The sequence below is a fragment of the Neopelma chrysocephalum genome, unplaced genomic scaffold, assembly GCF_003984885.1.
Source record: "Neopelma chrysocephalum unplaced genomic scaffold, ASM398488v2 Primary Assembly neopelma1_25, whole genome shotgun sequence".
NCBI classification, from domain to species: domain Eukaryota; kingdom Metazoa; phylum Chordata; class Aves; order Passeriformes; family Pipridae; genus Neopelma; species Neopelma chrysocephalum.
The window spans coordinates 28,226,616-28,242,028 of record NW_020897694.1 but is presented as its reverse complement, the minus strand read 5'-3'; the positions used below and the strand labels follow the sequence as shown (position 1 = coordinate 28,242,028).

At 37.0% G+C, this 15,413-nt stretch overlaps 1 protein-coding gene across 3 annotated transcripts; it reads right to left on the bottom strand.

Annotated features, from left to right (window-relative positions):
• Nucleotides 1-1,006: 1,006 nt before the first annotated feature.
• LOC113963527 (DNA repair protein complementing XP-G cells-like) lies at nucleotides 1,007-15,370 on the bottom strand. 3 transcript variants are annotated; one of them, XM_027674708.1, is made up of 16 exons: nucleotides 15,265-15,370; nucleotides 14,999-15,099; nucleotides 14,191-14,366; nucleotides 13,564-13,679; nucleotides 13,376-13,468; nucleotides 12,548-12,608; nucleotides 11,497-11,640; nucleotides 10,438-10,645; nucleotides 9,113-10,165; nucleotides 8,509-8,741; nucleotides 8,013-8,132; nucleotides 7,083-7,296; nucleotides 5,063-5,207; nucleotides 3,997-4,198; nucleotides 2,997-3,080; nucleotides 1,007-1,666 (listed from the first exon to the last, which is right to left on the bottom strand). In XM_027674708.1, the coding sequence occupies exons 2-16, from the start codon at nucleotides 15,084-15,086 to the stop codon at nucleotides 1,118-1,120; spliced, it is 3,486 nt and encodes a 1,161-aa protein (XP_027530509.1). In that variant the 5' UTR covers nucleotides 15,087-15,099; nucleotides 15,265-15,370; the 3' UTR covers nucleotides 1,007-1,117. The 3 variants fall into 3 exon arrangements, with proteins under 3 accessions (XP_027530509.1, XP_027530510.1, XP_027530511.1); XM_027674709.1 differs by having other exon boundaries at nucleotides 14,999-15,102; nucleotides 15,265-15,342; XM_027674710.1 differs by having other exon boundaries at nucleotides 15,248-15,266.
• Nucleotides 15,371-15,413: the final 43 nt, after the last annotated feature.

The following is a 15,413-nucleotide window of genomic DNA, read 5'->3' as shown; positions in this document are numbered from 1 at the left end:
AAAATTCAGTAATACTAATGAGTGATTTACAAACCAGTGCCATAAACTGGCTGTACAGGCTGAGAATTTGCTTAAAATGTTATAATCTTTTAGAAAAGTAGTTTCAAAGAGGATCATTTTTGCCCAATATAAACTATACATGAAGTATTAGACTCTCTGCAACTGTGAGAGCCAAACTGCACCCAGTTCACATCAATCCTTCATCCTTTTAGGGGAGGATAATGTCTAATACAAAACTTAAATATATGGACCTGGATTTCTAACAATGAAACAATGAGAAACACAGTAGAAATATCAAATGAGAAGACAAAAAAAAGGCAAGAAGGACTAAAATGTAATGTGAGAACAAAAGTAAGACTGTACTTTTCCTCCTTAATCCACAGGAGGTAGAAATAAATTCTAAAATCATTCAAAGAGGTGAGGAGTGTGAGAAGTCTGAGCCCAAAACATTGTCTCTCACAAATTAATCTGATGTGAGTGCTACAACCAGTGGGTACCTCTGAACACTTTTTCAAACAGTCTTTCGACATGGTCATGGAAATCCAAATCTAGAAACATGACATTTACATTCAGAACATAAACAATTACTGCTCATCAGATTATGTAAGGACTTACTGTACTGTGTTTTTCCTTGAGATTTTATGATAGTTTGCTTAATCTCTCTTCAATAAACAACATTACTTTCAAGACAGGCTTAGTGAAGGGAAAAGAAAAACAAAACTAATTGAACTTATTTTCCTTCTCGTAACACCTAGAAATCACCCAGGTAGTTTTCAAAATTTCATTTAAGTTCTAAGTTAAGGAAGAAACAGATTGCAGGTGATTTTAACAATTAACTCAGAATGTAAATGACTGGACACTACGTATTGGCTCAATTTTAAAATCTGAATCCAGAAAACTTATATCAAGTTCAATCTAGGTCTTTATGAGTAAATGTCCTAAAATTAGTTTTTTCATTGTTTAGAATCCCTTCTATTTAAGGTCTGAACAGAAAATGCATGACAAATACATAATAAATAGAGATAATTTATTATATTTTATCAAAAATTCATTAGAATATTTACAAAGTTTAAATCATAAACCCCACAGAGTCTGCCCTTTTTATTACTTTTTTTCTTTAAGGCTTTTTCTTTCTTATTCCTCTCTTGCCCCGTGATTTGTTTTTTCTGCCCTCAAACACAGGTTTGGCAGTCACCATGACTACATTTCCCAGGTCTTCATCCTCATCACTTGAGCTACTGCATCCCTTTTTCTCTTTATGGTCTGCAGTCTCTACCGTAGAGGTGTTTTTCCTCCTTTTGCTCTTGCCTAAATCTCTATTTTCTGATTCCTCTGAGGAGTCACTAGAAGGTTCTGAAAGATGCAAATTTCCAATAAAACCACCTCCATATAAACATTCTTTTCTGGAATCTGAGTGTTTTCTTCTCTTTCCCCTCTGGGCTTTTGTTGCCACAGCTAGATTTGTGCAGCCTGTGGTACCTTCCCCTTTTGTTTTCTCATGCTGTTCAAGTTCCATCTCTGTAACAGCAGTGGTCTCCTGAATTTCATTGTCTGCTTCTTTTTCCTTTCTCTTCAGGCAAGTCACAGCTCTGCGCAGTCTCTGACTTTTAATAGCTAGTTTTTCATGTTGCTCTAGTCTGAAGAATGAATCAATTCGAAGCTGAGTCTATCAAAAATAAAACAGAAAAACACCTTTGAATAGGATAGGAATTCAGTTGTTACCTCAGCTATACTATAAGCCATCCAAAACTAAAGCAGGACAAATGACTAATGAAATTAACACATGTGCACACAGATGTGAACAATAAGATGCATTATTAACTAATACCTATACCTTATTATAAATTATACAACAAGAACCTTTACAGAAACCAAATAATTAGCAACTTCCAGTGAAATTCATAAACATTGTGCTGATGATGATTAGACATATGTTGCTATTTTCAACCCTAATACAGAGAACTTCTGTAGTGCTCTTGAGGATGTCCTTACAAACACATCCTTAGCTTCAAGCTGTTAAAACAGCAGAATGTTTACTAAGTAAATGTTGTAAGTGCACTTCACATTTGTGCCTGCAAGTGCAACACACAGTCATTTGACTCAAGTTCACTGTACCACATGCTGCTACAGTATAATTCCAAAGAGTAGAACCAGAAGTAGTCATACAGGATGAATCTGTGCTATTCAACCACAGCTAGGCTTATTGTGGAGACTAAGCTAGTCCTCTATATTTTCCCTAAAATTGTCTAAGAGAAATAGACGCTTCCAAAGGATGCTCCAGTCAACCTGAAAGTATATCTATTTAACCACAGGGTTTGGTACCTTTCAATCTTTGGCTGATATAGAGAACCTAGAACACTGGTTTAGACAATGTATCTACCTTGTATATGACAAAAGGAGAAAACAGCCTGAGATTGGGTGATCAATTTTACAACTGACTTTGACAGTTTTCACAGTATGCATCACTATTCCCTTTCAGCTTTTATTAAAGTTGACAGAACATTTATTTGGAAATTAGACTAATATTATTAATGGGCACTTGCTCAACAGTTGAGCCTGCACTCCTCCTCAAAGGATATGTATGGCATCAAATAGGCAGTATCACTTCACCAAAACCTTAGGGGCATTTTTGTAAATACTTTTTAGAGACAGCACACTGTCTTTTAAAATTACTAAAGTTGCTTGAGGTACCTGTAGCATCAGCTACATCCAGAAGAAACAGCAGCCTGGACTTGAGATAGGTGCTTGATAGATAATAAAATTTGAGACCAACAATTGAAATTATGTAGAGTCCCTCACAGCACACTCAAATCATACAGAAATGAAGTCTGGAGAAGTACCTTTAACGACTTAAATATATATACATAAAGATTATAAAACATATGACCAAAGCCTAGTTTTTGAGAAACATATTTTAGTTTAAATCCTTGCTCTTAATTTTAAAATGCTTCTCACAACTTTCCAGTTGCCCTTAAACTATAGGTTTTATACTTTACCTGCTGCACATTCAGCTGTTTCATCACAGGCAAAAGGATTCCATCTATCTTTGCTGTACTCCAGCCAAAGTGATCCTTACAGAACGTGCAGAAAGTCAAGGAACTTTACAAAATGGCTATTAATACTATTCTGTAAACACATAAAATGAAAATTCCTCAAGCAAACAATGTCTGGTGGAAAGTTGCTCCAGTTCAAAAGTTTTTCTACTACAAAACTAGAGAAAAGACTCTAAGTTATAACAGCTGGCTTATGTGGACGGTTCCAGTATTACACTATGCATCACAAATCACACTGTTACATCTCCAATAGTTGCAGAACCTTTGCTCTAATATCAACACTTCCAAAAGCATGTTTCAGTTAAGACAGAACTCATTTTGGCTATACAGTATTGCCATAAGACAAAATACCTATAAATAAACCTTATTTTTATGCTTGCACACGCTGGAAATTCTATTTATTGTTTAAAATACTATTAGCTCTGCATGCATTGCCATCTACTTTTCAACAATCCACTGCAGCTCAGACTGCAACAGATTCAAAAAATGACATTATTGGAAGAAATGCAGGGAATAACTAAGGATAAAGTGCAGACTGAAACACCATTTCTGATTAGGCTTTGAGACTTATTCATGAAAAATGGTAAACATACACCAGGAGTGTGCAAACAATCCCACTCACTCTAAGTCTAGAAACAGGCACAGGACAGTTACAAAAGCAGGAGGATCAAAACAAATTAGTTAGGCCAACTACAAGATTCTCTTTCCACACAAAGCAAAGCAGCCCACTCTCTAGGAGGGCAGAGCAGCCTTGAGTACCACACAAGCATGGCTGCATTCCCTTCCATTCCAGAGCTGGTGTCATTTTAGGAAAGCGCATGCAGACAGGGCTGGGGGCCCCTCACACCCAAGAGATGTTAAGAACTTGCCACTCCATTACTGACTCACTTCATGAACTTTGAGTACTTTTACCTAACAAGTCCTATCATACAGTAAAAGGATATTCTCTGATCTGCTCTAAGTCAGGCTTTCCCCAGGTGAACGAACTCCTTGTCTCATCCACCACAGGCTTCAGGTATGCTTCTGCCACTGCTGGATTTGGGAAACCTGAAGAAAGCTGCAGCTCCCGCAGTTTCTTCTTGACCTTGGTATCATGTGGATTAGGTCTCAATTTCTTATTCTTCTGAGCCTCATTCCACCACTCACTGAAAAACAGAGATTATTAATTTGCCTCCATAACATATAATTTGAAATATCAAGAGCCACCATGCTAATTTCAATAGCCTCTCTACTTCAGCTGCTACAAGGGATGAGGTAGAAAATTTCTAAATAAAGGACGGTCAAAGTGATAAATAATCTGAAAGCAGAAAAGACAAAACACACACATTAAACGCAGCCATTGTAAGCCACAGTAGTAAACATCACCTGGATTCCCCATAAGTTGCTAAACAGAAGACCCTAACTTCAGCCTCACTTCCACATACAAGGATCGTTTTTGGAGATTTTTTTGGTATGAAAGGAGAAAAAAAAGAAAACAAAAAAAAACCCAAACCAAACCAACCCCAACAAAACAAAACAAACAAAAAACTCAAACAAAAAAACAAACTGTCTAACCATCCTTGCCTTTGCAAATACAACCGCCTTGGCCCTCTTCAAATCTTGTTCTTCCCCACAGCCTACCTGTCTGTCTCTTTCCAGGTCATCCATTCTCTTTTCTCTATGAACAAGCTATAGCAACTTCTGACAAACTCAGGCAGAATAAACCTCTGCTCCATTATGGATCCAGCTCTGCAATGAACTCTGAGGCAGTCACACAGTTTTACAGCTGTTCTACTTCACTGTAATTGCTCACTCATTGTAATCGCTGTATCAACATGTCACCTTATTTATCTATCATTTCAAATAGTGATATAATGGAGACACATGTTTTACAGCTTAGTCTCCTTAATGATGGTCAAAGATGGTCACATGTCTTGGTGCATGCTTAAGCAGCAGAAAAGCATATTCATTTTCATAATGAATGAAAATTCATACGGAGAGACAAAAGAGCAAAATAGAATGAAGCATACGCAAATTTTAAGAGTGGTTCTAAGCCATGCCCAGGAAATTCATTTAAAATCTCCATCGCTGTTACGAAGCCAACATTTGGGATGCCCTCAGTGTAGTCACTTCCAAGCAAGTATGCCAAATTAATTAGCTTGCTTCTATCCAACCCTGTAAAAGAAAGTGCATAAACCAAATAAAACCAGTGGATTCAGCATTTATTCTCTTACAAATTAAAAAATATTATCTGAAAGGCAAAACCCAAAAGGAATGCAAAGGTATATACTCTGTAAAATTATATTTAGTTCAACATCAGAATTTGCTTAATTATATTCTAGTGCACTGCAAATATGCTCCTGCTAGGTCAAGCACCAATAGTTGTGCTAACTAGGCAAATACATCTTGCCAAAATTAAACTGTTACAATGGACATCAGGAGGAATTTTTTCACAGAAAGGGTTGTTAAACATTGGAATGGGCTGCCTGGGGAGGTGGTGGATTCACCACCCCTGGAGGTGTTCAAGAAACAACTGGATGTGTCACTCAGTGCCACAGTCTAGTTGATAAGACGGTGATCAGTCAAAGGCTGGACTTGATGACCTCAGAGGTCTTTTCCAACCTAAATGACTGTCTAATGTCAAAACCTTTGGGAAATTCAGGGTTGATAAGAGATTTTTTTTTTTTTACATTTATTTTATCCAATTACTGTCCTGTTCCCATCTAATGCGGACCCAAATTTAATAACTCTTTAATTAAAAAATGTTTAAATAAAAACATTCTGTTTGAATTCTAGCCCATAATATCAATGCCTCTGCTTCTTAAAAGTGTTCCCCAACTGGGAGCCTTTTGTTCTGTGCTGGTGCAGTTACTAAGTAGGCCAGAAGAGCCTGTGGAACAGTCAGAAAGAAGGAAAAATTCAGTCAACCACTTCTACTTGATATGAGGTTTGAGGCAACCAGACTGATTTTTAGTGACCGGCTTCAATAATTTAGATTTAAATAAAAAATAATTTTAAAAAAATTCAATGCAGTAAAGGAGGGATGTGATTCTAAACACACAAAGCAAGATCATCATCATGCTAGTCAGGATAACTATCAAGAACAGAACTAAGAAAGAAGAATTGCACAACGCATGGGAAAGAAGTACAAGGCTGCAGAGGAATGTGACATGAAGACCGATGGTGACTATTTTTCCCCAATAAATAAATAAAAGCTCTGGCTTATTACATTAATAACAGTTAAAAATCACACACATGTTTTTACAGCAATTCTTTCCAAGTAAGCTACAGTAGCATACTTCAGTAGGGGAAAAATATTCCATTCAATTTGCTGGAAGAAGAAACCAAAGATATATTTTTCACCACATAAAAATGTTATGAAATGTTACATGCTGAAGACATTAAAATATTACTTCAAAGTCTATAGCCTCTCAAATTTGAAAATGTCAAAACTGATTTTAAGAATTCTGCTAGAAAAAGACATAATAACAAGTTTAACTCGGCTCATATTTTCCCTAATACACTATGTGACACTGAAGTTTAGTAGTTCAACAAAATTAGCAACAATTTGATTAGACTGGTTGAAGAGTAATCTGAAAGAAAAAATCTGTCAGTGTTAACTAAATGAAAAATGTTTTACATAGCATACACATATTTCTGATCCTCTTTTAACACATTATGTGTCAGTATGCCCAAAGCTAACTTCCATTTCCAGAAGACTATAAATTTGATGACATCAGAATATAATTTTCCCACCACATCAGGAAAGTCATGCTAACATTTACCCAGGAACTGATATCATAGTTCATATCTCCAGCCTTGATGGTCATCACATTAACTCAGTTTATGAAATGCAGGAGTTTGTATATTCAGGGTGGTCAGTTGGCAGTAAAAACAGCAACCTAACTGAACGGCTTTAGAGACTCTCCAAAGAACAGGCATTGTAATAATAGACACACAAAATTCTGTAGAAAATACAATTTCAAAGAGACAGATGGCAGCGCTGTCTTATTAAAGACTGTGTTTAACAAACCAATACCTGAAGCTTACCTAGCTCGTTTTGCAAATCAATATACTGATAATATTCTACATATTTGTTCTGGCTGAAGAAATTTTTATAAACATGTCGTGCGCCAAATAACCAAACATCACTGTCATCGGTGATTGTCCCGGAGGTCTGATCAGTAAGGTCCAATATAGCACACTGTGCCTCTGCTTCCATCGGAGCTTCAATATATGGAATGCCGAACAGACGCAGAAGCTCCTGTAGGATGGAGGGAAAGCAACAATTCATCTAAAGAATTAACTTCTATTATACTTCTGCTTGACTTGGAGCTGCTAGATTCACACTTGGGATGTATTTAATATTTGGCAGCAAATCTTAATTTCCCCTAAAAAGTGCCAAGCACAGTTAAGTCAAGGGGGAAATTGCACTTATCTCAGGCAGATAGTTCCACATAAGTCAAGCACTACTTGAGCACCCTATTACCACAGAGTTTAAGAACCTGCTATCTTAATTAACAAGCATACTTAAGTACTGTGTTTTCCACAGCAAGGAGAAAATTCCATGCATTACATTTATGTGGGCTCCATGAAAGAAAGACGTAGGTCAAACGAAAAAAAAAAAATATTTAAAAAAAATTGGTCATCACTTTAGCTTAGAAAATAGTTGAAAGCATATGAGAAACATTCATATCAAGCAGGAAACAGTGGGTAGACTAATCATTCTTTGGATAGTGTTTTGATATACATGTATTTTGACGTATTTTTGCTTTTATGGAATACATTATTTAACTTCAGTTAAATATCCAACACGCACTAGGTTTACAGACTTGTGCTATTTACACAATTCTAGATTATGTTCCCCACTTAACTAGAGGAAAAAATGAGACCTATAATTAACAAAAATTACTAACAGTTTTTGAGTAAATTACTGGGGTGGAGGAGGGAAACAAATCAAAATGACTCAACAAATACTACCTGGCTTTCCAAGAACATCTGTCCTGTTACAGAAGCAGCAACACGCTCCTGCTGCTGTTTTTGAGACTGAAGCATATTCTGCTCAGTAGAAAGGTCTCTTTCTAATTCTTCTAGTTCTTCCTGAAAATATAAACCAAGATTTTCATTATTTCAACAATTCAGGTATACTTAGTTAAGTACAGCACTAAGTCTCCGGCTATAATTATTCTAGTAGTATATGATCCATTAATTCACACTCAGAAGTTGTTACAGCTTCTCTAATGAAGTACCAGGGATAGGTTTTCATCAGCATGCTAAACCCTTAAAGTTTCCCTCTGATTTCAGGGAGATTATGATTAACTATCTTTAAACAAAAATCAGCTCCCCTACAATTAGATACATATATGAGAAAGCAATGAAACAATACAAAGCTGTCCAATAGTTTTCCTTAACAACTACTTGGAGACAAAGCAGTCCATTACTAGCTCAAAACAAGTAAAAAAGGAGAACAAGTTACCAAACTGATGTCTTGCCACTCATCCACTGCATCTTTATCATCAGCTTGTCTTTCAACATTCTGAGCATTTCCCAACTGCACTTCATCAGACTCCTTCAGCAGCTCCTGTGTGACAACATCAGGTCTGCCTGTCTCTACTTCTGAAAGTGCTGTTTCATCACCCAGTTTTTCATCATATTTAGTAGGAAACTCAGCCTCATTACTGATTTCAGTATCCACTTCAATAAAGCTCGCTATGAAGAGAAAATAGACACTTGAACGTATTTTTAGCTTGGGCAGTGTTGTTTTTTTTTCCTACATGCAGACTTAGATATAAGGATTGTGAAATTACACAAACCAAGTGGCTGACCACTAATATACCAGTTAAATTCAGTGTACGCAACAACATGCTTTCCTGACTTTTTGTATTTTATACTCAGGTTTCAATGATAAAATGTGACACCAAGGAGAAAAACATAGCTCAGATTTTCTTCCCACCTCCTATATGTGTAGGGATAGGTGTATTTAAAGCATTTCTCACTAAGAGAAAAGGTTAACTTCAAATGACTACAAATAAGCTAAGTTCCTATTTTTTTATCCTTTTACACAATTAAAAAGCACATACCATCAGAATCACTGTCTTCAGACTGTGAAATCCCTTCTCTTTCCTCCTCAGGATGTCTTTCTTCTGGAAAAACTCTAATATGCTTCTGTACCTCAGACACATTCTCTTCTGTTTGCGAAATTACTTCCTCTATATTTTCAGAAATTTTCAAGTTTTTCTCATTTTTAGAAAGGTCTGTTGTTGCAGCATGAATCACAGCCCCTATACTAGTTTGTACAGAGGAACAACTTGGCTTCTGCACACACAAATTCATATCCTTATCTTCCAAAGACTTTAAGTCCATTTTGGAACCATTTTCTTCTTTGTCTAAATCTTCTGTGTCTTTTCTAGTATTGTCAATAAATGAATAATTTTCAGCTCTGGATATACTGGTATCCTTGAGTGCAATATAATTTTTTGAACCATTTTCTTCTTTGCTTACATCTTCTTTGCCTTTTTCAGTATTGTCAGTAGAAGAGTAATTTTCAGCTGTGGATATACCAGTGTCCTTGGGTGTAATATGATTTTCTTCCAAATTCTGACTCTTCTGTTCAAATTCAGCACCATGCATAGTCACTTGGATTGATGAACAAACTGTAGCTGTAGGTATGTTTTTTCCCTCCTTAACTTCAGGAATCTGCTCCTCCTCATCTGAGCTACTAAGCAGAAAATCTTTCACTTCTGATCTTTCTGGTAGCACTCCATCAGTTCTAATAGTAACAACTTCCTCCCTTTTATCCTCATCACTCAGAGCTTGCTGAATTGCCCGTAGTGTTCTTGGAGACACACTGCCTTCCTCTGTTACAAATTGGTCTACATTCAGTTGTCCTGTATCCAGTTCTTCTTCTGAGCTGCTTTCTACCATAGCTGCCTGGATAGCAAGCAAAGTCCGAGGAGAGGGTGGTGCTGTCGCCACATTATTATCTTTCTCTGTCCGCATCTTGTCAGATGCAACTAGCTTTGCATTAGCAGGAGATTCGTTGATTTTACTCAATTTAGTCAATTCAAGCATTTTTGATGAGGGTCCTGCAGTAGTTTCCAAGTCTCTATTTATAGCTTCTTTTGCTTGAATACCTGAAAGTTTTTTGTTGATTTTTTTTGTTTTAGTAAAAAACTGCTTTATAATAACATTCCATTTTACATAATGAACATCATTATATAAAGATTAATAAACCACTTTTCTACAGGTTTACAGATCACAGTTAATTATGTACAATAGTAATGCACATTTCATACAAAGTATTGGCTACATGCGCCCGTAAACAATATTCAGGTTTTTTTTAAACTGCCAGCTGCTGAGTGTACACTCCAAACAAGAGGTTTTACAAAATTAAGACCTGACATACCCTTTATCAGAATATAGTGAGAAGTCTCTTCAGAGACCACCCTCCTTGATTCCACTTCTTTCACAAAACCACCTTCATTTTCATATTGTGTTTGGATTTCACCCGAGTGCTGTTGATTCATTTCTTTTTGCACATTCTCTATGCACCGATTGAGGTTGCTTTTTTTAAGCAAGCCCCTAAGCTGGTACTGGGAAAACTCATTGGAGTCCTCAAAACAAAACAAAATGAAACAAAACAAAACAAACAAGTCAATTGAAATAAAATGCCCCTTTTAAGCAAGTTCATTTCCCACACTCTAAAGAGTGTGGAAACTCTTTTAAGAGTTCCTTTAAACACATAACATTTGTGTTTTACTGACTGCTGCACTCCCAAGCGACAGCAATACTATCCAGGTAACATACAACAATTCCAAAAGGTACCAGTAGTTCTGACTGCTGGTTAAACATGAAATCTCAATTATGTGACCAACAAAACTTAGTTGGCTTGCAGAGGTCATTTCCATCTTAAAAAAGAAAGCAATTAAAACAGAATCCACACGTGGACCATTTTAAAATGATGATTCTTAGCTATCATTTGATCTGACATATATTGTACTTTCAAATCTAACTGCAGAAGTGGCACTGTAGGATTCTCCATTTGTCTCTGAGCAGCTTCAGCAATACATCTGCCTAAGTTACAAAAGCCTTTTCCCAGCTGCCAGCTCCCCTAACGACCTCAGGGTTTGGAATCCTAGCTGTGTTCATTCTGCCTGGTTTATCCACACCACTAGCTTGTTTTTGCAATTGAAATCTTGGGCAAAATGCTGATGAGGCATGAGACAGAGCATGCTTTTTCCCATTCTTGCCAAACTGAATTAGCCCTGCTAATTTTAGTGGAAATCAAGAGATAAGGCTGTTAAGAGTCATTATCTCACTGGATTTTTTTCCCCCTCAATAGAACGTCTCTTATTAAGTAGTCCAGGGAGTAAAGCTTTCCAGATGTGACACGCTTACATAGTCCTCATCTGCATTAATGGCAATAGCTCCATTCTGTTGGCTTGAAAACTATTTTAAATATTACCTCTGGCATTGCTTCAAATAACGTTCTTCTTCGCTTTGTAAGTTCTTTAATATCAGTCAAGATCTCATGTTTTACTTCTGGAGGCAGCTTGTTGAAATCTTCTGATTCAATATCTACAGAATAAGGATTTTCACATAACTGTTCCTATAAAAATGGAAAACAACATAAAATATATATTTTATATTACAGCACAGCAAAAATAGTAAAATATTTAGACCATCATTCCAAACAACAAGACCAAAAAAGAAACCTTAAGAATTTTGTTGCTACTTCCTATATGGTAAAGAAAACAAGGGAAAAAAAAGATAACTGCTACATAATAAAACAATGTAAAGTACATAATTATTGATGTACATTATACAGAGAAACTTGGTTTTATTCTTTTTACAAAAAGATATTTAGTATAAATCACAGAAATAGGTTCTATAGCCTCAGCTAGTCTGATTTTATCTTTCTAAAGAGGTTCTCCTTCTGAATGAGAACTACTTCAAAGACAAACAGTATTTTCAAGAGTTTTTTCTTTTTTTTTCTATTGATGAAAGCAGAGATAATTTTATTACTCATTATGTCTTCTCCTTAGGTTATATATTTCTCTTCTCCTCTTCCTATGAGCACATCAGAAGCAAATACAGAATTTATCTGTGAAAACTCAAGGACTGAAATGCTTCAGCATCACATGTGGAGAAGCACAGGAATTTTGTTAAATGCTGTCTTTTATATGCATACATATGTGCATAAATGCATACGTGTCATGTACATCATCAGAAAAACCAATTTTTTCTCAATATGTTCAGAGAAAGTAGTAAAAAGAAAAAAAAGGATACCATAAAAAATTTCCGTTGTATCCTAGTGGAGAAATTACATTTATATTTCCTCATTATCAGGAAGTCTTAGAGTACCAAAAGTTAACTTGTTTGCTTGAGAGGCAATGCTATAGTAAGACCTATATCTCCAAACAATTGAGCTTTTTTAAGCTTTTTGTTTATCTTTTAAGCGTAGCACATGAATGAGAAGACTGTTCACAGTAACAGGGCAATTAGGTTGCACTTACTTGCAACATCTTTTTTTGGCTCACTCTCATTTGCCATTCTTTTTCTTCCTCCTCCTCCGAGCTAAAAATCACAAAGAGAAAACAAAAGGTGTAGATATTTACCCAGGAAAATAAAGTTCCTATTTTAAGCAAAAGGACATTAATCATCGCTTTGGTAGTAAGTACAAAAATACACACACACATATATATATACATATACATACAAACACACATTATAAACCCATACACAGGTCAAAAAGATCTGAGCAGAAAGCAAGAAGGCAGACTTATGTCAGCTAAAACTAGATTGAGACAACTGATGCTGCTTAAATCCTTACCTGATGGTCAGTGATTAAAGTACATGAAAAGACAGAGAGATATACATAGAGCAATCTAACGCATAGCTTCATGTTCTCAGTTTGTGTTATTTGTCACATTTGACAGCACAAACAAAGCCTGCTTCTGCTGAACATGTCAATGCTCTGAACAAGGGGACACAAACCAGAGTCATACAGGCAGCAGTCACACAAGCTTGAACAATCAGTCCCATTTAGTTGTACAGATATGGCCACAGAGACTGAGGTAGAACTTTCATCATTAAACATGAATCCAGTGTAGAAATTTAATTTGTGGGCTGAAAGCTTCTTCTGTTACTTTCCCATAAGTAACTAGAAGGGTTCTGTATACAATTATAAACAAACTCTCCAAAAAGAAACAGAAATAAAATATAAATTAAAAATCTACTTCATATATTATAGAATCTCATAGATCAAAGGTCTTTCAGTAGCATCAAAAAATGTGTTTAATGCTTTTATCCTAGTTTAAGCTATTTTTCTTAATTTTACCTACCTATTCTTCTCTTCATCTTCTAAAGCAGGCAATACATACATATCATCAATTTCTCCTCTTCGAACTTGTGTAATACTGGGCAAAACTTCATCGCTTAGGGAAAAGGAAAAAAAAACCCACAGTGATTAACAGCTACATAAAGAATTATCTGACACTTACAAACGAGGGAAAAATAATTTTTTTCTTGCCTTTTTCCCTCAAGAGCAGTTTTGATAATGTGTCTCTTCAAAAGCGTTTTCAAGAGTTTCTCTGTAGTTTCCCTGGAATCACTGATGGCAACTTCCTTTCTTTGTCTTCGCTTAGCCTGTGAAAATAAGATTAACACCAACAAGATTTTGCCAGATGCTGAAGATGCACATCCAATGAATCACTGTTAAAATTCAGTGTGCTGAGCCTATGAGCTATTCCTAACTCATCCTACACTACTGAGGTCATAGCCTTCAAATCCTCTAAATCTACGTCTGTTTCCTCTGTGGGACTTGGGAACAGCTTTCAGCTTCTGAGTACAAATGCCGCAAGTGTTCATTCAGGTCCATTCTGGAGCATGATCCAAGCTTATGCCATCCTCTACTTCTCCACAACCTGGTTTCTATGCAAATCAAACCTGCCTCTATCAAAAGAGAGCTGCCACATGCTCCAAGAGCTAACCCAGGCTGGGACTGGAGAGGACACCTGCACAGCAGTGGCTTCAAGCCCTCCATCCTCACAGACCAGAAGCATAGGCAGAACAGTAGGAAGGAAATTGAACACGGCTCCTTAGTATCAGCAGACACACACCCTATTTTGCATTGCAATGACTCAGTAAAGGCACTTACCAAGGTTTGTCTCTTCAGAAGAGGTGCCTCTCCATCAAAAACAAAGACAGGTCGAATTCGGAAAAACAGTAACTTGCAGAGTCGATGGAACAGAGTGAGGAGGTGAGCATTCCGTACAGAAATACCACCACGATCTCTGGCTCCCTTTATTGCTTGGTTCAACCAAATACTGATATCTTAAAGAACCGCTGAGAGGAAAAAATGTGCTCTCTTACACGTATACTACATTAAGTTTCTATAAAGTGCACATATTTGATTGAGTGGCTTTTGCCCAGTGCTCCAGGCTTGGCTTATGGAAACCAAAATTATCCAAATAGCTGTGAACTTTGGAGAAGAATAAATTCTTGCCCTTATTGCCCTGCACAAAAAGTAGAGTGGAAGTAACTGTGGAGCAAGTACCTCCCCAGTTATTTTTACAAATAAACGTAGGCTAATTTCCCTCCACATCTTTCTAGCATTTAACCAAGCATACAGGATAGGAAAGCTGATTCTTAAGTATTTAAATTTTTTCATCTTACAGTCCTATGGAGAGCAGCACATTTATTAAATTAAATCCTAGAGTCCAACACGTTTGTAAGGAACCTATTCAGAAAAGCCTATTTTTCAAGCGATAAAAACAGAAAGAGCTTAGTATTCCACATACTATAAAGCATAAAATCCACCTACCAAAATGTTGTCAATTTAAAATTAATAAAAATAATAATCATCATAATCACAACAAGAAAAGATGATCACTTATAAGTAAGGGAAATAATTAAGATAATCTCCCTCACAACTTCGGCTCCCCAGCTTTACTTTTAAAGGATACCCACAGCAAGAATTTTCCCTTCTAGCGTTTCTGGGTTTATGGTTCTCCCGGTGCATTCAATCAGCTTCCACAGGCCTTGAACTCCCATGTTCCTTTCTTACCTGCTTTGAGAGAAAATCTATGAGGCAAAAAGAACGGATAACCCAAAGATGACACGGCCCACGTCCGCTTCATTAATGCGAATAGAAATAACGAGGCAGCCGCTCGGCCCGGGACCGGCAGGGGCAGGCGAGGGTCGTGGTGTCGGACCTGCGGCGGGGGCTCACCTGCGGCGGGGTGGGGAGCGGAGCCTGGCAGAGGACCCGGAAGGGCCGGACAAGCCCAGCGGCCTTTCCAACCAGCGAGCGCAGACACCGCCCCGGTACCGCCCCGGTACCGCCCCGGTACCGCCCCGGTACCGCCCCGGTACCGCCCC